The sequence below is a fragment of the Heterodontus francisci genome, chromosome 26 (genome assembly GCF_036365525.1).
Source record: "Heterodontus francisci isolate sHetFra1 chromosome 26, sHetFra1.hap1, whole genome shotgun sequence".
NCBI classification, from domain to species: domain Eukaryota; kingdom Metazoa; phylum Chordata; class Chondrichthyes; order Heterodontiformes; family Heterodontidae; genus Heterodontus; species Heterodontus francisci.
In genome coordinates, this window is record NC_090396.1 from 18,904,253 (window position 1) to 18,926,914 (window position 22,662).

General features: G+C 47.2%; 1 protein-coding gene across 4 annotated transcripts in view; it reads left to right on the forward strand.

Moving 5' to 3' along the window:
• Nucleotides 1–777: 777 nt before the first annotated feature.
• acox1 (acyl-CoA oxidase 1, palmitoyl) overlaps nt 778–22,662 on the forward strand; it is an 80,132-nt gene continuing 58,247 nt past the window's right edge. For 2 of the 4 annotated variants that reach the window (XM_068057871.1, XM_068057870.1), the window contains exons 1-2: nt 778–983; nt 13,162–13,321. In XM_068057871.1, coding sequence (XP_067913972.1) covers nt 875–983; nt 13,162–13,321 — 269 coding nt within the window. In that variant the 5' untranslated portion in view covers nt 778–874. Of the gene's footprint in view, nt 984–13,161; nt 13,322–22,662 lie in introns of those variants that run through there. The other 2 variants (XM_068057869.1, XM_068057872.1) reach the window with 2 other exon arrangements.

Below are 22,662 nucleotides of genomic sequence, written 5' to 3' on the forward strand. Positions count from 1 at the left end.
GAACACCACCACCTGCAAGTTCCCCTGAAAGACACACACCATCCAGAGTTGGAACTATATCGCCGTTCCTTCACTGTTGCTGGGTCAAAATCCTGGAACTCCCTTCCTAACAGCACTGTTAGTGTACCTAACACCACATGGACTGCAGTGGTTCAAGAAGGCAGTTCACCTTCTCAAGGGCAAAGAAGAATTGGGGATGGGCAATAAACTCTGGCCTTGCCAGTGATGCTCACATCCCAAAAACGAATAATAATAAAAAATTATTTGAACTCACTTGTTTAACTTGTTTTGTACTTGTCTAGAAAGAAAGAACATGCATTTATAATCTATTGTTCATCTTGTTAAGACGTTTGATCATTGTCACTGTTCGGTGCCTTTGAATCAGAACAGATGTTACCTGTTTAAATATTGCTGTGGACCCCACTGTGACTGCTGTATCCAAAAGGGCTTCCTTTGGCCCATTTGTGGGGTCCTTTTGTAACAGAACAAACATTGCCTGTTTAAGTATTGCTGTGGGCCTCACTCTAAGAGCTGTGCCCAAGAGGTCTTTCTCTACCCAGATGTGAGGTCCAGCAAGAAGCTGTGAGGTAGGTTGGCGATAAACAAATGGGGAAGCAGCTGTAAGCAGGGAGGTTATTAGTCGAAAACAGAAAATACTGGAAATACTCAGCAGTTAGGCAGCATCTGTGGAGAGAGAAGCAGAGTTAACGTTTCACGTCAGTGACCTTTCGTCAGTTTCTCCTTTAACTGGCGCTGCGGTCCCCACTTTCTCTGAGGTGGACATTGCCCCTTTAACTGGTTCTACGGTTGTCCTCTCTTCTTCGGTTTGTGAGTTCGGTGTGTGTTGACTGTTATTGGCTTCACTGCTGCCGCCATGAATCCGGATTTGCGCAAAGAGCGGGAGTCGGCTTCTTTCCACACCGAGGCCCTCACTCACATCCTGGATGGAGGGGCCGAGAAAACCCGGCGCCGCAGAGAGATCGGTGAGAGTCCGGGGAAGGCCTGCTCGCAGCAGCTCAATGTGACCGTGAGATCCTGGCAACGGGGGAAGGGATTGGAGAGAAGAGGGTCTGTGAGGAAGGGGCTGGATTGGGGCCGAATGTGGCTGAGGTGGGTGACGGGCAGAGGGGGGTGAGGGTGAGGTGGGTGACGGGCAGAGGGGTGTGAGGCGGAGGTGGGTGATGGATAGAGGGGGGTGTGAGGGTGAGGTGGGTGACGGACAGAGGGGTGTGAGGGTGAGGTGGGTGACAGGTGGGAGTGGAGGTGTGATGTGGGTGACAGGTGGGGGTGTGAGGGTGAGGTGGGTGTCGGGCAGAGGAGTGTGGGCGAGGTGGGTGACGGACAGAGGGGTGTGAGGGTGAGGTGGGTGATGGATAGAGGGAGGTGTGAGGGTGAGGTGGGTGACGGGCAGAGGGGTGTGAGGTGGAGGTGGGTGATGGATAGAGGGGGGTGTGTGGGCGAGGTGGGTGACGGACAGAGGGGTGTGAGGGTGAGGTGGGTGATGGGCAGAGGGGTGTGAGGGTGAGGTGGGTGACGGGCAGAGGGGTGTGAGGTGGAGGTGGGTGATGGATAGAGGAGGGTGAGGGTGAGGTGGGTGACAGGTGGGAGTGGAGGTGTGATGTGGGTGACAGGTAGGGGTGTGAGGGTGAGGTGGGTTTTGGACAGAGGGGGTGTGAGGGTGAGGTTGATAATGGGTTGGGGGGGTGGGGTGAAGATCTGTAGTAGCACCTGCCTCCACTGTTTATTACCTTTGAAAAGTGTACTGTGTATTCAAGCCCCTGTACAATTACAGAAAGAACTTTCATTTATATAATGTCTTTAAGGGTGTTCAAAGAGCTTCTAATCACTGGTGTAATGCAGGAAACAAAGCAGCTAATTTGTGCACAGCCAGATCCCACAAACAGTTCTCAAATAAGTGGCCAACTCATTTTTTTTAGGTGTAGTTCCCCTCTGATTGGCTTGACATTGTACGAGGAATGAAGTTAGCAACAGAATCTATAACCAGCCTGAATGAATGTCTGTATTTCTGAGCAACTTCATGCATCTGCAAAAAAATCTTGCATTTATATAGTGCCTTTCACGACTACCAGATGTCTCAAAGCACTTTAGAGCCAATGAAGTACTTTTCAAAGTATAGGTACTGTTGTAATCTACGAAACGCTGCAGCCAGTATATGCACAGCAAACAGCAATATATTAATAACCAGATAATTTGTTTTTTGTGATGCTGACTGAGGGATAAATATTGACCAGGACACTCGGGATAACTCCCCTGCTCTTTGAAATAGTGCCATGGATCTTTTACATCCACCCAAGCAAGCAGCTGGGGCCTTGTCCCATTCGAAAGACAGCACCTCCGATAGTGCAGCACTCCCTTGGTATTGCCCTGGAGTGTCAGCCTTGATTTTTCTGCTAAAGCTCTAGACTGGGACTTGAACCCAGAACCTTGTGATTCAGAGGCGAGAGTGCAACCAACTGAGCCACAGCTGACATCTGATATGAAAGAATCCTGGAAATTTCAACTCCTTGCCTGTGCTTTTGTGTTTGTTTTCTGTTGGTCTCATTGACTGTTTACGCTCTGGCCAACAGCCAGCACCTTCTCTCCTATCACACACTCAATTGTCGAAGTACACTCCTACACCTCTATCTGCAAAATTTCAATTCATCTTTATATTTGAAGGACGCTTTGAGAAGAGTCGCTGGAGATAGACTAGTGTGAGGAGAGATGGGGGTCTGGCACATTTTCCCAGGGACGTGGCTTGTATTTGAAGTGATATAGCTGATTAAATATCTATATAATTATATTTTTGTATAGAACCTTGATTAGTTTAGTTTAGAGATACAGCACTGAAACAGGCCCTTCGGCCCACCGAGTCTGTGCCGACCATCAACCACCCATTTATACTAATCCTACACTAATCCCATATTCCTACCACATCCTCACCTGTCCCTATATATTTCCCTACCACCTAACTATACTAGGGGCAATTTATAATGGCCAATTAACCTATCAACCTGCAAGTCTTTTGGCATGTGGGAGGAAACCGGAGCACCCGGAGGAAACCCACGCAGACACAGGGAGAACTTGCAAACTCCACACAGGCAGTACCCAGAATTGAACCCGGGTCACTGGAGCTGTGAGGCTGCGGTGCTAACCACTGCGCCACTGTGCCGCCCTTAGACCACAGAGAATACTGTACTAATTCTGGTGCCTCTTTCACACCATATAGAGGCTTTGGCAGTCTAGCTCTCATTTTATTATGTCCCCTGGTTTTGACTACCCTGCCAGAGGAAATAGTTTCTGCATATTCAGCCTACCAAATCCTTTTAAAATTTTAAACACCTCAATCAGGTCACCCCTCGATCTTCTGCATTTCAATTTTATACAACCTGCCCTCAGTAATGGTTTCCAGGCCCCAGTATTATTCTGAAGACCCATCTGAGTACATTGAATCTGCTATGCAGTGTATATTGGACAAGTTGGGAGCATCTTGCCAAAAGCTTCTTGATGTATGCAGACAGTTTTCAAACTACTTTCATGAATGCCTCAATGTGAAAGCTTCCTCTATGTCTTTATAATTTGGGCTCTGCAGTCATTAAAAAAAAACTGGGACAGAAGTCAACCATTCATTACACTACTGACTCTGCCTCCCAGTGAAAGTACACAGTGAGTCAGATAGTATAGAAAGAGATGAAAATGCAATGGAAAGGAGAGAGAAAGAACTTGCATTTTTACAGCACCTTTCACAGACTCAGAACATCCCAAAGTGCTTTACAGCCAGTGAAGTACTTTTTGAAGTGTTGCAGTGTTGGAAACCTGGCAACTAATTTGCACACAGCAAGGTCCCAATTATTGGCCAAATATGTTCTACATCAGATAGTCAGGCAGTGGATTATAGAACTGGATCTAATCTTTACACACCTATAAGCTTTATTTATAGAGACATGCATTACAAACAAGCACCGCCTAACCCAGCATCCACAGTTTCAGTTTGTGTCTATTTATAGGGGCACAAGTGAATCCCCAGTTAATACCCACCACCTGCATACAATTAAACACTAAATTAATTTACAATTAATCAAATATTCCGTGCTCTTGGGATCTTTCAGTCCACCTGGAAGGGCAGATGGGATTTCTGTTTAACATCTCATCCAAAAGACTGCACCTCCCACAGTGCAGCACTCCTGCACTTCAAGCTTTTGGCTTGGTGTCAGATTTTGCTTTATAGCATTTCTTGGACTGTTTTATTATTTTAAAGCAGGGCTGTCCAAGATATGGCCGTTCGAAGAATTGCATCCAGCCTGTCAATCAATGAGGGGAGATAGAGATACTGGGGGGGAGGGGGGGAAGAGAGAGAGACTGGGGGGAGGGGAGGGGGGGGAGAAGAGAGAGAGAGACTGGGGGGGAGGGGAGGGGAGGGGGGGGGAAGAGAGAGAGAGACTGGGGGGGAAGAGAGAGAGACTGGGGGGTGGGGAAGAGAGAGAGACTGGGGGGTGGGGAAGAGAGAGAGACTGGGGGGTGAAAGAGAGAGAGAGACTGGGGGGTGGAAGAGAGAGAGAGACTAGGGGTGGAAGAGAGAGAGACTGGGGGGGAGGGAAGGGGGGGAAGAGAGAGAGACTGGGGGGGGGAAGAGAGAGAGACTGGGGGGGGAGGGAAGGGGGGGAAGAGAGAGAAACTGGGGGGGAAGAGAGAGAGACTGGGGGGGGAGGGAAGGGGGGGGAGAGAGAGAGACTGGGGGGGGAGGGAAGGGGGGGAGGGAAGGGGGGGAAGAGAGAGAGACTGGGGGAAGAGAGAGAGACTGGGGGGGAGGGAAGGGGGGGAAGAGAGAGAGACTGGGGGGGAGGGGAGGGGAGGGGTGGGAGAGAGACTGGGGGGCAGGGGAGGGGGGGAGAGAGACTGGAGGGGAGGGGAGGGGGGGGAGAGAGAGACTGGGTAGAGGGGAGGGGGGAAGAGAGAGAGAGAGAGAGAGAGACTGGGGGGAGGGGAGGGGGGGGAGAGAGACTGGGGGAGGGTAGGAGGGGAGAGAGAGACTGGGGGAGGGTAGGGGGGGGGAGAGAGAGACTGGGGGGGGAGGGGAGGGTAGGGGGGAGAGAGAGACTGGGGGGGGAGGGGAGGGTAGGGGGGGGGGAGAGACTGGGGGGGGGGAGGGGAGGGTAGGGGGGAGAGAGAGACTGGGGGGGAGGGGAGGGGGGGGAGAGAGAGACTGGGGGGAGGGGAGGGGGTAGAGAGAGAGAGAGACTGGGGGGGAGGGGGGGAGAGAGAGAGACTGGGGGGGAGGGGAGGGGAGGGGGGGAGAGAGAGAGAGACTGGGGGGGAGGGGAGGGGGGGGGAGAGAGAGAGAGACTGGGGGGGAAGGGGATGGGGGAGAGAGAGACTGGGGGGAGGGGAGGGGGGGAGAGAGAGAAACTGGAGGGGAGGGGGGGAGAGAGAGACTGGGGGGAGGGGAGGATAGGGGGGGAGAGAGAGACTGGGGGGGAGAGAGAGACTGGGTGGGAGGGTAGGGGGGGAGAGAGAGACTGGTGGGGATACACAAACTGGGGTGGAGGGGTGGAGGGGAGGGGGGAGAGACAGACTGGGTGGAGGGGAGGGGGGAGATAGAGAGACTGGGTGGAGGGGAGGTGGGGGAGAGAGAGAGACTGGGTGGAGGGGAGGGGGGGGGAGAGAGAGAGACTGGGTGGAGGGGAGGGGGGGAGAGAGAGAGACTGGGGGGAGGGGAGGGGGTAGAGAGAGAGAGAGACTGGGGGGAGGGGAGGGGGTAGAGAGAGAGACTGGGGGGAGGGGAGGGGGGGAGAGAGAGAGACTGAGGGGGAGAGGAGGGGGGGAGAGAGAGAAACTGGGGGGGAGGAGTGGGGGGTAAAGAGAGACTGGGGGGGAGGGGAGGGGGGGGAGAGAGATGGGAGGGGTGTGGCGGAGAGAGATGGGAGGGGTGGGGGGAAGAGAGAGATGGGAGGGGTGGGGGGTAGAGAGAGACTGGGGGGGAGGGGAGGGGGGGAGAGAGATGGGAGGGGTGGGGCGGAGAGAGATGGGAGGAGTGGGGGGAAGAGAGACGGGAGGGGTGGGGGGTAGAGAGAGACTGGGGAGGAGGGGAGCGGGGAGAGAGAGACTGTGGGGAGGGGAGGGGGGGAGAGTGAGACTGGAGGGGAGGGGGTAGAGAGAGAGAGACTGGAGGGGAGGGGAGGGGGGAGAGAGAGAGAGAGAGACTGGAGGGGAGGGGGGGAGAGTGAGAGAGACTGGGGGCGAGTGGAGGGGTGAGAGACTGGGGGTGCGGGGACGCGTGGGAACTGAGGGGAGGAGAGGCAGAGAGACTGGGGGAGGAGGGACAGAGTGATTGGGTTGGGGGGCGCGGTAGAGAGAGGGAGCGAGTGGGATGGGGAGAGGGTGGTTGGAGAAAGGGAGAGCGGTGCAGAGAGGGAGCAAATGGGACTGAGGGATTGGGGTGCAGAGAGGGAGCAAGCGGGATGGAGGGAGTGGGGTGCAGAGAGGGAGCAAGTGGGACGGAGAGAGAGAGAGAGAGAGAGAGAGAGAGAGGGGGGCAGAGAGGGAGCGAGCAGGACAGAGATGTGGGGAGGGGGAGCGGAGAGAGGGTGTGAGCAGGACAGAGGGGGTCTGGGTCGTGGAGAAAGGGAAACAGAGAGACTGGGTGGAGGGGGCCGGGAAGGAGAGGGACAGCGGGTGGGGTGGTAGAAAGAGAGCGAGAGAGTCATCGTCATTTATTTCGGGCACTGAAGGAGGCCGTTCAGCCCATAAGAGTCCATACTGGCTATGTACATAGCTATGCAGTCAGTCCCGATCCCCATTGCCCTGCAAGGCTATTTCTTTTAGGTAAACAACCAATTTCCTCTTGAAGTCATTGATCGTCTCCATTTCCACCACCATGTGAGCAGTAAGCTCCAGGCCATTACCATAAAAAAATGCCTCCTCATATTCCCACTGCATCTTTTGCCCAAAACTTTCACTCTGTGTGAGGGGGGGTGTTGGGAAGAGAGATCAAGGTCTTCCCCAACAGATGGAAATCTATCCAGAAAAATCTGCATCACTATGTCAAGTGTGCCATCAGAGATTGAGTACTTAAGCAAGCAAAAACAATGCCAGGTATGTCACTGAATCATTGTCTGACATAGTGACAAGAGAGTAAGTCAGTAAATTAGTCTTTTCATTTAAAGCTTCTTCAAAAAATGCACATTTGTTGTTGTTTTGATAGGATACATTTTTAATGCATTTATCTTTCTGAAATTGTCTCATCAGCCCCCTATTTAGGCAAGATTTGTAATGTGGCCCCCCTATGCGAAAAGGTTGGACACCCTGCTTTAAAGGCACTATATAAATACAAGTTGTTGTTGTACTGCACTGGAGTGCCAGCCTAGATTTTGAGCTCATGTCCATTGAGTGGGGCTTGAACTCTCAACCTTCTGATTTAGGAGACAAGAGTGCTACTTATTAATTCACAGCTGGCAAATACGCAGCCAGTCCATAGAGAAGTCTGGTACTGATTACAGGCCCTTCAACAGAACTGAGGGTAAGAAGGCTCTCTGAATAGTGTTGAGCACAAACAAAGGGAGGAAATGCTGGTGTTGTAGTCACAAAGAAGTTAAAGGGCAGAGTGGCTTGTGAACCAGTTACAGTAATGCAGGAAGCTTTTCAATGTTATATAGGATCCTTCTGGTGAGGTAGTCAGAGCACAGTAAAAGAACAAAAAAAAACAAAATACTGCAGATGCTGGAAATCTGAAATGAGAACCCCCCCCTCGCTTTCCAACAGGGAAGCGTCCGCACTTCAAATGCTAATCAGCCTCGCATCCCCTCTGATGAAAGGGCACAGACCTGAAACACGAACTGTTTCTCTCTCTCTGCAGATGCTGCCAGACCTGCTGAGTATTTCCAGCACTTTCTGTTTTCATTTAAATTAAAGAACAAAGTTGTGAAAATAGCCCAGCTGAGGCCTGGGAGAGGTTAAAGTAAGACCCAGAGGACCAGGATGTCTGTGGTGAACGTAGTAAATGCTCGAATTACGCAGTGGGCCTCTGTCTACCCAGTAGAAGATACAAGGACACAGAACTCTACTGCTTCTTCATTCCCCCCCCACCCCCTCGCTTTCTAACAGGGAAACATCTAAAATGCAAATTGGCCTTGCTTCCCATTCCCCTGGGATACCAGCAGGGCCAACCTCAGGTCCCTAGTGCTTGGGCCAAAGAGTTACCGAGTGCCCCGGAAAGAGATGAGCAACTGTTCCTGGAGCTTGTGATGTGTAAATGTCCTCAAAAGTGGAGAGGAATTCAGCAACACTTAAAATTTTTTTATCAGCGGGCCTTCTGGATTTTCTCCTCTCTTTTTCCCCCTCCCTTTTTTGATTTTAGAAATCCCTGTCTCCTCTGTGTACTGTGCAGTAATGCAATGTCAATAATTAGTGCAAACAGGCTACATGACTCGACATGTGAAAATGAGGGATAGAAATGGCAAGATTAGATGACCATGGATGACAGGTGAAATTGTGAGACTAGCTAAGAGGAAAAAGGAAGCATACATAAGGTCTAGGCGGCTGATGAAAGATGAAGCTTTGAAAGAATATCGGGAATGCAGGACCAATCTGAAACGAGGAATTAAGAGGGCTAAAAGGGGTCATGAAATATCTTTAGCAAACAGGGTTAAAGAAAATCCCAAAGCCTTTTATTCATATATAAGGAGAAAGAGGGTAACTAGAGAAAGGATTGGCCCACTAAAGGACAAAGGAGGAATGTTATGCTTGGACTCAGAGAAAATGGGTGAGATTCTAAACGAGTACTTTGCATCAGTATTCACCGAGGAGAGGGACATGACGGATGTTGAGGTTAGGAACAGATGTTTGATTACACTAGGTCAAGTCGGCATAAGGAGGGAGGAAGTGTTGGGTATTCTAAAGGGCATTAAGGTGGACAAGTCCCCAGGTCCAGATGGGATCTATCCCAGGTTACTGAGGGAAGCGAGAAAGGAAATAGCTGGGGCCTTAACAGATATCTTTGCAGCATCCTTAAACACGGGTGAGGTCCCGGAGGACTGGAGAATTGCTAATGTTGTCCCCTTGTTTAAGAAGGGTAGCAGGGAAAATCCAGGTAATTATAGACCGGTGAGCCTGATGTCAGTGGTAGGGAAGCTGCTGGAGAAGATACTGAGGGATAGGATCTATTCCCATTTGGAAGAAAATGGGCTTATCAGTGATAGGCAACATGGTTTTGTGCAGGGAAGGTCATCTCTTACCAACTTAATATAATTCTTTGAGGAAGTGACAAAGTTGATTGATGAGGGAAGGGCTGTAGATGTCATATACATGGACTTCAGTAAGGCGTTTGATAAGGTTCCCCATGGCAGGCTGATGGAGAAAGTGAAGGCGCATGGGGTCCAAGGTGTACTAGCTAGATGGATAAAGAACTGGCTGGGCAACAGGAGACAGAGAGTAGCAGTAGAAGGGAGTTTCTCAAAATTGAGACGTGTGACCAGTGGTGTTCCACAAGGATCCGTGCTGGGACCACTGTGATATACATTAATGATTTGGAGGAAAGTATCGGTGGACTGATTAGCAAGTTTGCAGACGACACTAAGATTGGTGGAGTAGCAGATAGTGAAGGGGACTGTCAGAGAATACAGCAGAATATAGATAGACTGGAGAGTTGGGCAGAGAAATGGCAGATGGAGTTCAATCAGGGCAAATGCGAGGTGATGCATTTTGGAAGATCCAATTCAAGAGTGAACTATACAGTAAATGGAAAAGTCCTGGGGAAAATTGATGTCCAGAGAGATTTGGGTGTTCAGGTCCACTGTTCCCTGAAGGTGGCAACGCAGGTAAATAGAGTGGTCAAGAAGGCATACGGCATGCTTTCCTTCATCGGACGGGGTATTGAGTACAAGAGTTGGCAGGTCATGTTACAGTTCTATAGGACTTTGGTTCGGCCACATTTGGAATACTGCGTGCAGTTCTGGTCTCCACATTACCAAAAGGATGTGGATGCTTTGGAGAGGGTGCAGAGGAGGTTCACCAGGATGTTGCCTGGTATGGAGGGCGCTAGCTATGAAGAGAGGTTGAGTAGATTAGGATTATTTTCATTAGAAAGACGGAGGTTGAGGGGGGACCTGATTGAGGTGTACAAAATCATGAGAGGAATAGACAGGGTGGATAGCAAGAGGCTTTTTCCCAGAGTGGGGATTCAATTACTAGAGGACACGAGTTCAAAGTGAAAGGGGAAAAGTTTAGGGGGGATATGCGTGGAAAGTTCTTTACGCAGAGGGTGGTGGGTGCCTGGAACGCGTTGCCAGCGGAGGTGGTAGATGCGGGCACGATGGCGTCTTTTAAGATGTATCTAGACAGATACATGAATGGGTAGGAAGAAAAGAGATACAGAACCTTAGAAAATAGGCGACATGTTTAGAGAGAGGATCTGGATCGGCGCAGGCTTGGAGGGCCGAAGGGCCTGTTCCTGTGCTGTAATTATCTTTGTTCTTTGTTCTTTGTTCTTTGACATTCCAACTTATGCTGGTGTTTTTGCTCCACATGACCTGCCTCCCACTGATTTCATCGTACCTTATCAACCTATCCTTCTATTCCTTTCTTGTGTTGATTTAACCTGCCCTAGATACAGCTAAACTATTTGCCTGAACCACTGCATGTGGTAGTGAGTTCCACATTATAACTACTCTCCAGGTAAAGAGGTTTCTGTGAATTCCTTATTGAATTTAAGTGGAAATGTCCTTTTAAATCTATCCTATCTAGCCCTTTCATAATTTTAAAGACCTCTTATCAGGTCACCCCTCAGCATATTTTTTCTAGAGTAAAGAGCCCCAGTCTGTTTAGTCTTTCCTGATAGTTATAATTCTCTCAGTTTATTCTAGTAAATACCTCCAACATCCTTTTTGTATTATGACCAGAATAGTGCACAGTACTCTTGGGTGTAGTTAACCCAGTGGTTCTCTAATTGGGGTCTGTAGACACTTGTCAGGGGGTCCACAAAATAACAAGAATGGTACCTGTTGCTGTGATGGTGTGGCATTATTTTGATTTCCTTCATCTCCTCGAGCAGTGCAGTTGAGAGCTCGGGCACTGGGGAGTTTGATGTCGGGCCCCAGGGCCTGCCGCACTTGTCAGGTGGGCATTGCGGCAAAGGCAACTCTAGAAATGGACGCCTAACTGGACTGGTGGGACCTCGGACTGACTGCGAATCTTAAGAGAGGAGAAGAGAAGCCCCAGAGACACCAGGGATGAATTCATAGGGCTGGGGAGGGAGGAGGAGCCCTTAAATCATCCTTGTTTAGGGGCCTGGGATGATGATCAACCTCACCTTTGCTCAGTAGGTATTGCAGCTGGGTTTGTTACTGGCCAAGGAATAAAGCTGCGATCTCAGTTACCGCTGGTGTCCCAGTGGCAGAAATTCTGCACACCAGGCAGCATGTCAGTGATATTCCAGCACAGACAGGCCAGTAAACAGCAGAGGGAGAGGTAATCGGCAGCTCTGCAGTGAGTAGGTGGAGGATTATACCTGAAACAGTGCCATTTTCCCCAGCAGGAGACACCAAACCCAATCCCACTCCAGAAAGAGGGTGGAGACGTCCTGCGTGCAGTATTCGCTGAAACTGAACCTGTAGTGTTACCTTTCACATCACCAATCACATCAGTGTTCAGGGACAGCCCTGGCAAAAAAACATGCAAGTCCCTTTAACAGGACACTGATGAACTTCACATTCAGAAATGTGAATGTGCAAGGAGTTTATATAGTTTAGATGGGGGGGGGGGTGGGTGGTTGGGGTCATTAATTCTAATCCATTTGAAGAGGGGTTCTTCAACCATAATATTTGAGAACCACTGGTCGAACCAATCTTCTGTCTAAAATGTAACATAATGTCTCTGCTTTTGAATTCTGTTCCACTAGAAATGAACCCCAGTGCTTTGTTTGCTTTTTAAAAAATGGCTTTGTTAACCTGTGTTATGACTGGGCCACAGCATATCAATAAATTTTCCCATCTACCGAAGAACAGCCATTTAGATAGTCTATTTGAACCCCCAGAATAAAGCACACCAACCAGGTTTCTTTAATCAACAACAAAATTGACTTTATTATAACATTAAGTCTTAACTAATAATGAAGTAAATCTATATACAAAAAGATTTTAAAACTCCTTATTCTCTCTAGCCCTCATGTACACACACATGCATCCAAAAACCAGTTAATGGGGAAAAAAAGGATCTTGGTTTACAGCTATTTCATATGAGTAAAAGGAATAATAAAACAATTTAGTTTGTCACATACTGGTAGGAAGTTCTTTGGTTTGGTGAGATGTCCCAGAGTCGAATAGTGGGATGCCACTCACAGACTTTCCAGGCGAGGTTGATGAACAGTCTGTGATGGGTAGGTGTTCACGGAAATTCAACTGCAGCAGGCTTCACATAAGGTCTTCAATAGGGGTGTAGCACCAGGTCTGCTTAGGTCTTATAGCTGCAGAGTAGCAGTAGAAGATTTCTTCCGATTTCAGAATTTGCTAAAACACGGGTGGCAACAGAACCACACTTGATGCAGGGATTCTTCAGAGACCGGAGGCAATAGGAATCTGTCACCTTTGAAATACAGGGTTTCTTCTCAAGAGTTGTAGGATTCCTTTACACAGAGGTCGTGCTTTTTTTCTGTGTCTTCCTCTCTGATCTCCAGGCAGGACAAAACCAAGTTTCATATGCCTGCTGTTTGTCCAACTCACTTTTTTTTTTAAAAGGTCCAAATGAAACCAAAACCTTCCTAAGCAGGTCACATGTCCACACACAAAGTCTCTTGGCATTCAAAGAGTAGCTCTGAGGAGGTCACATGTCCTTGAAATGACAGGCTTTCCTGTCCTTGTTTACAAATTCAGCTTTTTGAAGGTATCTCAAAGTCCACTGGAAAATCATTTCTTCGAGTTGGGTCACAACTGTGTAGTGTGACTATAGAAATAGTTGTAGACTGGGAACAGCTTTAGGATTAACCAAGAATGTGGAGTGGGGATGAAGGAACTGACTGAAGGAAGTGTTGGCTGAATCCTGGTTTATAGAACTTGATCCAGCGATTGGAGCTGTAACATTGAGTGATCACAACCTGTGTTTGTGATATAATGGGGGCCTGATTGAACTCTCTAGTGGACTGATCTCATTATGCTCCTTTCTTTACATTTTTAGAAGCCCTCGCGCTCAATGATCCCGAGCTCCAGCATGAAGACCTGAACTTCCTGTCCCGTAGCGAGCGCTATGATGTGGCAGTGAAGAAGAGTGCGCTGATGGTGAGGAAGATCCGGGAGCATGCCATCTCGAACCCAGAGGAAATCATGTGGTTTAAGAGGTGTGTGCTTCTTAATTTGTTTTGTAAGTGTACCCCGCCCACCCCCCAACCCTGACCAATGTATAGGGTACAATGGAAAGGGCCTGCCCTTGGGAATACTTGGCTTGTATTCCCTCAAGTATAGATGATCAAGGGATGATCTTATCAAGGTGTTTAAAATGTTAAAAGGATTCACTAGGGTAAATACAGAGAATCAAGAATGAGGGGACATATTCTTAGAATTGGACCTAGGTCGTTCTAAAGCAGAATCAGGAAGCACTTTTTCCCCACACAATGGGTAGTGGAAATCTGGAATATTCTCTCCCAAAAAGTTGTGAATGATGGGCAACTAGAGCAGAAGTAGGCTGTACAGCTCCTCAAGTCTGCACAGCCATTTAATAAGATTATGGCTGATCTTTAGCCTCAACTTTACTTTCCCACCCTATCACCACATCTCTTGATTCCCTGAGTGTTCAAAAATCTACCTATTGAACATACCCAATGACTGAACATCCACAGCCATTGTGGGTGGAAAATTCCAAAGGTTCACAACCCTGAGTGAAGAAATTTCTCCTTATCTCACTTCTAGATGTCTGACTCCTTATCTAATGATCTAATTGAATGGCTTGAGGGGCTAAATGGCCTACTGCTGTTCATATACTCTCCAAGTTCTGCCATTATGTTATGCAGAGCGATCCTTTGTAAATTGGAAGCCTATGCGGCCTTCCACTTTATCAAGGGACTACCTCTGCCATTCAGAGGGTGCAGGCATTTGTTAAGGTGGTCTTCCTCTTGAGATAGAGTTAGTGTCAAAACAAGTGGCCTTTAAAGGCCCGTTTGGCACACAAATATATTTTGAAATGGGAGATTGCTCCCCTGTAGCAGTGCCTCCAAACGCCCTCCTAGATTTTCAAAGCTTCCCATCAGATAGTGCTGCAGAAAATTCATTTCAGCTGATTGGCAAAATTGTTGAAATGAGTCACTGCAAATCTGCTGTAATCAATCCTCCTGTTACAGATGCCCTGAGTTGTTGGAAAGGCTACTGAAAAGCATCAGTCCCTGGAGCCTGCATATGTGCTTTCGAGCAGGGACATGCTGGATATTGATTACCTGTTTTTTTTTTAATTATTGCGGTGGGGCCTGATTCCAAATCTAAGTCTCCTTATTGCAACCCTGGCTGAGGTCACCTAAGATGGCATAGACCAGGAATTGAACCTGGGACCTTTCACGAGCTGCATGGACGGGCAGCATAAAATTTACCTGCTGAGTCACATGGGGCAACCATGAAATATCCACTATTAAAACAAACCTGACCCAATGTAAACTGCTAGAAACATGTCACTGGCCTTTTGTGACAGTAGTCATACAAGATCTGGGCAAGCAATTAAAGACTGCAGTCGAGTGCTAAATTCAGACCTCTTTATGCACTAATAATTTGTTGGATAATTCAAATTTAAGCAACCTGAATGAAGAGGAGTAGAATTTATTGGCATCTAAAACTCCTTTTAAGGGAGAGTGGGACTAATTGAGATGTTCGCGCAGAGAGCTGGCATGGGCACGACGGGCTGAATGGCTTCCTGTGCTATAATTGTTCTATGATTGTATAATATTTCTCTTGCTACCCAGGTCTTTGAGCAGAATTGAATGAAGGTGCATATTTGCAGATTCACTGAATGCTGTGGGTTAATTTGGAAACATAATGTAAAATATACTGTTATATTGGGCCTGAGCTACTCAAACCTGGCAACAGAACCTATAGCTTGTGCTTTGGTATTTGAAGTCCAGAGTTCAAAAGGGTAACCGGTGTTCTAGCAGTTACAAAGCACTGTTAATTATTAATTAGGTTAATTATGAATTAAATTTGTTGTAACTTGACATTCTATAACCGGTCAACGTTTTCTGTTCTCTACTGAGTCTTGGAGGTTGGCGACCGTCCAAATGTATCTTCTATAAACTCTCCTCTCACTGTGAAAAGTGGAGGCGCGTGACCACAAGGCCATACTGTTTGTTCATAAGGAAGCTATTTTGTGGGGACAATGATTCAATTTCACCTCTTTGTAATAAGTCTTAACTGTAAATAATAAATACCTTTCACTGCTTTCTGTTGCCCGTCTGGCAAAGTCATTGGAAGGATTGAATCGAAAATTCAGTCGGGATGGTCGTTTACTGTTTGTCCCACTGTTTGGTTTGTGAGTTCCCCTATATAATCCAACTTGATTTAAGAAACCATCGCAAGTCGGGGTTAAAGTGAGCATCATGCATAATTACATAAAATCTAGAGCCAAAAAGGGCCATGTAGTCCTCAAGCTCATTTCCAACTACGATCCCCATGTATGATTGCTCGAACAAGCAGCCTCCTACGTCACCTGTTGATCCCTTACTTTAGGAAACACTCCCTTCCATGATCACCTTGAACTAAAAGAACAAACAGTGTTGTTAAGTATCTCTACAAGCTTTTAATCTTGCTTCTAGCACTGCCAATGTTAGCCCCAAACACCCTTGAAAGAGTTTGTTTAAAAAGCACTGTGAATATTTGAATTGCGATAAGCAGATTACTAACAGAATCGTTACAGTGCAGAAGGAGGCCATTTGGCCCATCGTGTCCGCACCAGCTCTCTGAAAGAGCAATTCCCTCAGTTCCATTCCCTCGCCTTCTCCCCATAACCCTGCACATTCTTGCTTTTCATATAACTGTCTAATTCCCTTTTGAATGCTTCAATTGAACCTGCCTCCACCACGTTCTCAGGCAATGCATTCCAGACCTTAACCACTTGCAGCATGAAAAAGTATTTCCTCGTGTCAGTTTTGCTTGTCTTACCAAATACTTTAAATCTGTGCTCTTTCGTTCTCGATCCTTTCACGAGTGGGAACAGTTTCTCTCTATCTACTCTGTCCAGACCCCTCATGATTTTGAATACCTCTAGAAAATCACCTCTCAGCCTTCTCTTCTCCAAGGAAAACAGTCCTAACTTCTCCAATCTATCTTCATAACTGAAATTCCTCATTCCTGGAACCATTCTCGTGAATCTTTTCTATACTCACTCCAATGCCTTCACGTCTTTCCTAAAGTGCGGTGCCTAGAACTGGATGCAATACTCCAGCTGAGGCTGAACTAGTATCTTATACAAGTTCAACGTAACCTCCTTGTTCTTGTACTCGATGCCCCTATTAATAAAGCCCAGGATACTGTATGCTTTATTAACTGTGCTCGCAACCTGTCCTGCCAGCTTCAATGACTTATACACATATGCACCTAAGTCCCTCTGCTCCTGCACCCCCTTTAGAATTGTACTCTTTATTCTGTATTGTCTCTCCATGTTCTTCCTACCAAAATGAATCACTTCACATTTCTCTGCCTTGACCTTCATCTGCCACCTGTCTGCCCATTCCACCAACTTATCTATGTCCTTTTGAAATTTTACATTATCCTCCTCACAGTTCACAATGCTTCCAAGTTTCGTATCATCTGCAAACTTTGTAATTGTGTCCTGTACGCCAAGGTCTAGGTCATTAATATATATCAGGAAAAGCAAGGGTCCCAACACTGATCCCTGGGGAACTCCACTACAGCCTCCAGCCCAAAAAATATCCATTAACTCTTTGTTTCCTGTCACTCAGCCAATTTTGTATCCATGTTGCTACCGTCCCTTTTATTCCATGAGCTACATGTTTGCTCACAAGTCTGTTGTGTGCCACTGTATCAAACGCCTTTTGAAAGTCCATGTACATCATATCAACAGCATTGCCCTCATCAACCCTCCCTGTTACCTCCTTATAAAAACTCCAGCAAGTTAGTGAAACATGATTTTCCCTGAAGAAATCCATGCTGGCTTTCCTTAATTAACTCATATTTGTCCATGTGACTACTGATTTTGTCCCGAAATATTTTTTCTAGAAGTTTTCCCACCACCAAAGTTAAACTGACTGGCCTATAATTGCTGGGCTTATCTTTGCACCCTTTTTTGAACGTTTGCAATTCTCCAGTCCTCTGGCACCACTCCTGAGTCTAAGTAAGACTGAAAAATTATGGACAGTGCCTCTGTGATTTCCGCCTTCACTTCCCTCAGTATCCTTGGATGCATCTCATCTCAATGAAGAGTGCAGGAGGCCATGCCAGGAGCAGCACCAAGCATACCTCAAAATGAGGTGTCAACCTGGTGAAGCTACAGCACAGGACTACTTGCATGCCAAACAGTATAAACAGCATGCAATCGACAGCTAAGCGATCCCACAACCAATGGATTAGATCTAAGCTCTGCAGTGCTGTCGCATCCAATCGTGAATGGTGGTGGACAATTAAATAACTAACAGGAGGAGGTAGCTCCACAAAGGGCGGCACAGTGGCGCAGTGGTTAGCACTGCAGCCTCACAGCTCCAGGGACCCGGGTTCAATTCCGGGTACTGCCTGTGTGGAGTTTGCAAGTTCTCCCTGTGTCTGCGTGGGTTTTCTCCGGGTGCTCCGGTTTCCTCCCACATGCCAAAGACTTGCAGGTTGATAGGTTAATTGGCCATTATAAATTGCCCCTAGTGTAGGTAGGTGGTAGGGAAATATAGGGACAGGTGGGGATGTGATAGGAATATGGGATTAGTGTAGGATTAGTATAAGTGGGTGTTTGATGGTTGGCACAGACTCGGTGGGCTGAAGGGCCTGTTTCAGTGCTGTATCTCTAAAAAAAAAAAATCCTCAATGATGGGGGAGCCCAGCACATCAGTGCAAATGATAAGGCTGAAGCATTTGCATTGATCTTCAGCCAGAAGTGCTGAGTGGATGATCCATCTCGGCCAACTCCTGAAATCCTCAGCATCACAGATGCCAGTCTTCAGCCAATTTGATTCACTGCACGTGATATTAAGAAACGACTGAAGGCACTGGATACTGCAAAGGCTATGGCCTTGACAACATTCAAGCAATAGTACTGAAAACCTGTGCTCCAGGACTCACCGCGTCCCTAACCAAGCTTTTCCAGTACAGCTACAACACTGGCATCTACCCAGAATTGTGGAACATTATCCAGGTATGTCCTGTACATAAAAAACAGGACAAATAAAACCTATCAGTCTACTCTCGATCATCAGTAAAGTGCTGGAAGGTGTTGCCAACAGTGCTATCAAGCGGCACTTGCTTAGCAATAAGTTGCTCAGTGACGCTCAGTTTGGGTTCCACCAGGGCCACTCTGCTCCTGACCTCATTACAGCCTTGGTTCAAATATGGACAAAGGAGCTGAACTCAAGAGGAGCGGTGAGTGTGACTGCCCTTGACATCAAGGCAGCCATTTGACCGAGTATGGCATCAAGCAGCCCTATCAAAATTGGAATCAATGGGAATCAGGCGATAAACACACCACTGGTTGGAGTCATACCTAGCGCAAAGGAAGACAGTTGGGGTTGTTGGAGGTCAATCATCTCAGCTCCAGGACATCACTGCAGGAGTTCCTCAGGGTTGTGTCCTAGGTTCAACCATCTTCAGCTGCTTCATCAATGACCTTCCTTCAATCATAAGGTCAGAAGTGGGGATGTTTGCTGATGATTGCACAATGTTCAGCACCATTCGAGACTCTTCAGATACTGAAGCAGTCCATGTAGAAGTGCAGCAAGACCTGGACAATATCCACGTGCCAGGTAATGACTATCTCAAACAAGAGAGGAATCTAACCATCTTCCCTTGACATTCAATGGCATTACAATCACTGAATCCCTCAGACTAGCATCCTAGGGGTTACCATTGACCAGAAACTGAACTGGAGTAGCCATATAAATACCATGGTTACAAGAGCAGGTCAGATACTTGGAATCCTGCGACGAGTAACTCACCTCCTGACTCCCCAAAGCCTGTCCACCATCTACAAGGCACAAGTCTGGTGTGTGATGGAATACTCTCCACTTGCTTGGATGGGTGCAATTCCAGCAACACTCAAGAACCTCGACATCATCCAGGACAAAGCATTCCGCTTCATTGGCACCCCATCCACAAACATTAATTCCCTCCACCACCGATGCACAGTAGCAGCAGTGTGTACCATCTACAAGATGCACTGCAGCAATGCACCAAGCCTCCTTCGACAGCACCTTCCAAACCCACGACCTCTGCCACCTAGAAGACAAGGGCAGCAGTTGCATGGGAACACCACCACTTGCATGTTCACCTGCAAGTCACACACCATCCAGACTGGGAACTATATTGCCATTCCTTCACTGTCGCTGGGTCAAATTCCTGGAACTCCCTTCCTAACAGCACTGTGGGTGTACCTAGCCAACATGGACTGCAGCGGTTCCAGAAGGTGGATCACCCCCACCTTCTGAAAGACAATGAGGGATGGACAATAAATGCTGGCCTAGCCAACGATGCCCATATTCTGTGAATGAAAAAAGAAATCTGGTCCCAGTGCATTATCCATTTGTACAGACAGTCTATCTAATACTACTTCTTTATCAGTTTTAAACCCCTCTAGTGTCTGACTTACCTCCTGTTTCAACATTACCTGAGTTGCATCTTCTTCCTTGGTAAAGACAGATGAAAAGTATTCACGTAATACCTCAGCTATGCCCTCTGCCTCCATGTGTAAATCCTCTTTCTGGTCCCTAATCGGCCCCACTCCTCCTTTTACAACCTTTTACTATTTATATGCCTATAGAAAACTTTGGAATTTCCTTTAACGCTAGCTGCCAGTCTCTTTTCTTGCTCTCTCTTTGCTTCTCTTATTTGCTTTTTCACTTCCCTCTGGACCTTCTATATTCAGCCTGGTTCTCAATAGTATTTTCTACCTGGCGTCTGTCATAAGCACACTTTTCCTTCTTATCTTAAACTCTACCTCTTTTGTCAGCCAGGGAGCTCTAGATTTGTTTGCTTTACTTTTCCCCTTTGAGGGAACAGACCTTGACTCTGCCTGAACTATCTCTTCTTTGAAGGTAGCCCATTGTTCATCTACTGGTTTCCCTGCCAGCTTTTGACTCCAATTTATTTGCCCCAGTTCCATTCTTATCCCATTGAAGTTGGCCTTCCCCCAGTTAATTATTCTTACCCTGGATTGCTCTTTGCAGTTTTCCATAGTCAGCCTAAACCTTGCGATACAATTATTACTATCCCCTAAAGCTGTCCTACTGATACTTGATCCACTTGGCCCACCTCACTCCCATGAACCAGGTCTAGCAGTGCCTTCTTTCTAACCTTGAGACAGTGAACAAATAATATCTTGGCAAGTAATTTAAAACTACAGTCCACTAATAATTCATTGTTTTATGCACTTACTTTTGGAATTGATTGGAAGACACATCGTGCCTGTGCTCGCTGACCTACATTGGCTTTACCAACAGGGTACAGTAGCGTAGTGGTAATGTTACTGGGCTAGTAATCCAGAGGCCCAGACTAATGCTCAGGAGACACTGGTTCAATTAATTAATAAATCTGGAATAAAAAGCTTGTTTTAGTAACGGGTGACTACAAAACTACTAGATTGTCATTAAAAACTCATCTGGTTCACTAATGTCCTTTTGGGAAGGAAATCTGCCATCCTAATCCAGTCTGGCCTACATGTGACTCCAGATCCACAGCAGTTGCCCTCTGAAATGACCTAGCAAACCTCTCAGTTGTATCAAACTGCTACAGAAAAGGAACATACGAATAAAGTTGGACGGACCACCAGCATCGACCTAGTCACCGGCAAATGACAAAGGTACACCCTGCCCAGTCGAGCCTGCAACGTCCTCCTCGCTAACATCTGGGGACTTGTGTGCCAAAATTGGGATAGCTGCCCCGCAGACTAGTCAAGCAACAGCCTGACATACTCACCCAATGTCCTAGACTTCTCCATCACCATCTCTGGGTATGTCCTGTCCCACTGGCAAGACCCACCAGAGGCTGTGGCATAGTGATATACCGTCGGGAGGGAGTGGGCCTGGGAGTCCTCAACATTGACTGCAGATCCTGTGAAGTCTCATGGCATCAGGTCAAACATGGACAAGGAAACCTTGTGCTGATTACTGCCTACTGCCTTCCCTCAGCTGAAGAATCACGTTGAACACCACTTGGAAGAAGCACTGAGGGTAGCAAGGGCATAGATAGTACACTGGGTGGGATGTTACAATGTCCATAACCAAGAGTGGCCCTAGTGACAGAGTTGGCCGAGTCCTGAAGGATGTATCTGCCAGACTGGGCCTGTGATAGGTACAAGAGGGAAAAGCCTACTTGATCTCGTCCAAATCAATCTACCTGTCGCAGATGCATCTGTGCATGACAGTATTGATAGGAGTGACCACTGCACAGTCCCTTCTTCAGACTGAGAATACGCTCCATCATGTTGTGTGGCACTACCACTGTGCTAAATGGTATAGACTCAGAACAGGTCTAGCAGTTCAAAACTGGGCACTGTTACAACCAGGTGAGAAAGAGGTCGAGGGTTCCCTTTCAGCCTTCACCTGGTCTTACTGTAACAGGGTTTAATTTTAAACACGCCGTGTTTTTAGCTCCCCCTTGGTGAATCCTTGTTCACCGATTTCCAATTATTAGGCAAAGAAACCAGCACAAACGGGCTTTCTTAGGTTTAAAGAAGAAAAGTTGAAATTTCTTAATCTTAAACTAATTCGGTTAACGCCTATGGATACACGAAGTGCCCCGCACTAGCATGCATACGCGATACACACAGGCAAATAGAGACAGAAAAGAGCAGAAGAAAAATAAAGTGGAAAAGTTTGGGGCAATATCTGAAGAGTTGTTCTTGCAGTTCTTCGAGCTTACTGTAGAGTCCTTAATTCTAGGTAGATTTTGCTTTTCGTTGGGGCCCTGTATTCTTCTTAAACCTTGTTCGCTGTAGGAGACTTTTCTCTCTTGGGGTTCATGTGGATTCAGAGGCTTGTGAAAAAGAGATGGGAGCAGACAGGAGAGAGATCTTCTCTGTCCAGGAGCAAACAGATTTTCTGCCCAAACTGTTTGTACAAATTCAAAAAGCTCACATTGCCCAGCAGGTTAGTCATGTGACTAGCTGGTTTGCTCATGTCCGTTTGTGTATTTGGCCATCTTAGCAGTCAACCTGGAATGCAAGCTCCTCCACCTTCGATGTCTGTTAGTATGTAAATATTTTTTTCAAGCCATGGCTGATCTATTTAACAAGTCATTTCTTTGCTCTAACAACAGTCAAAAATCAATGTTCCTGACAAAATTGATGTGCCTCATTTTTGGCAGGTGGGATCCTAGCATGACACCACCCATGAGGCACTTTGGGCCATCAACAGCAGCATAATTGTATTCAACCACAATCTGCAACCTTATGGTCCAGCATATCCCTCACTCTACCATTACCATCAAGCAAGGGGATCAACATTGGCTTGATCAAGAGTGCAGGAGAGCATGCAAGGAGCAGCACCAGGCA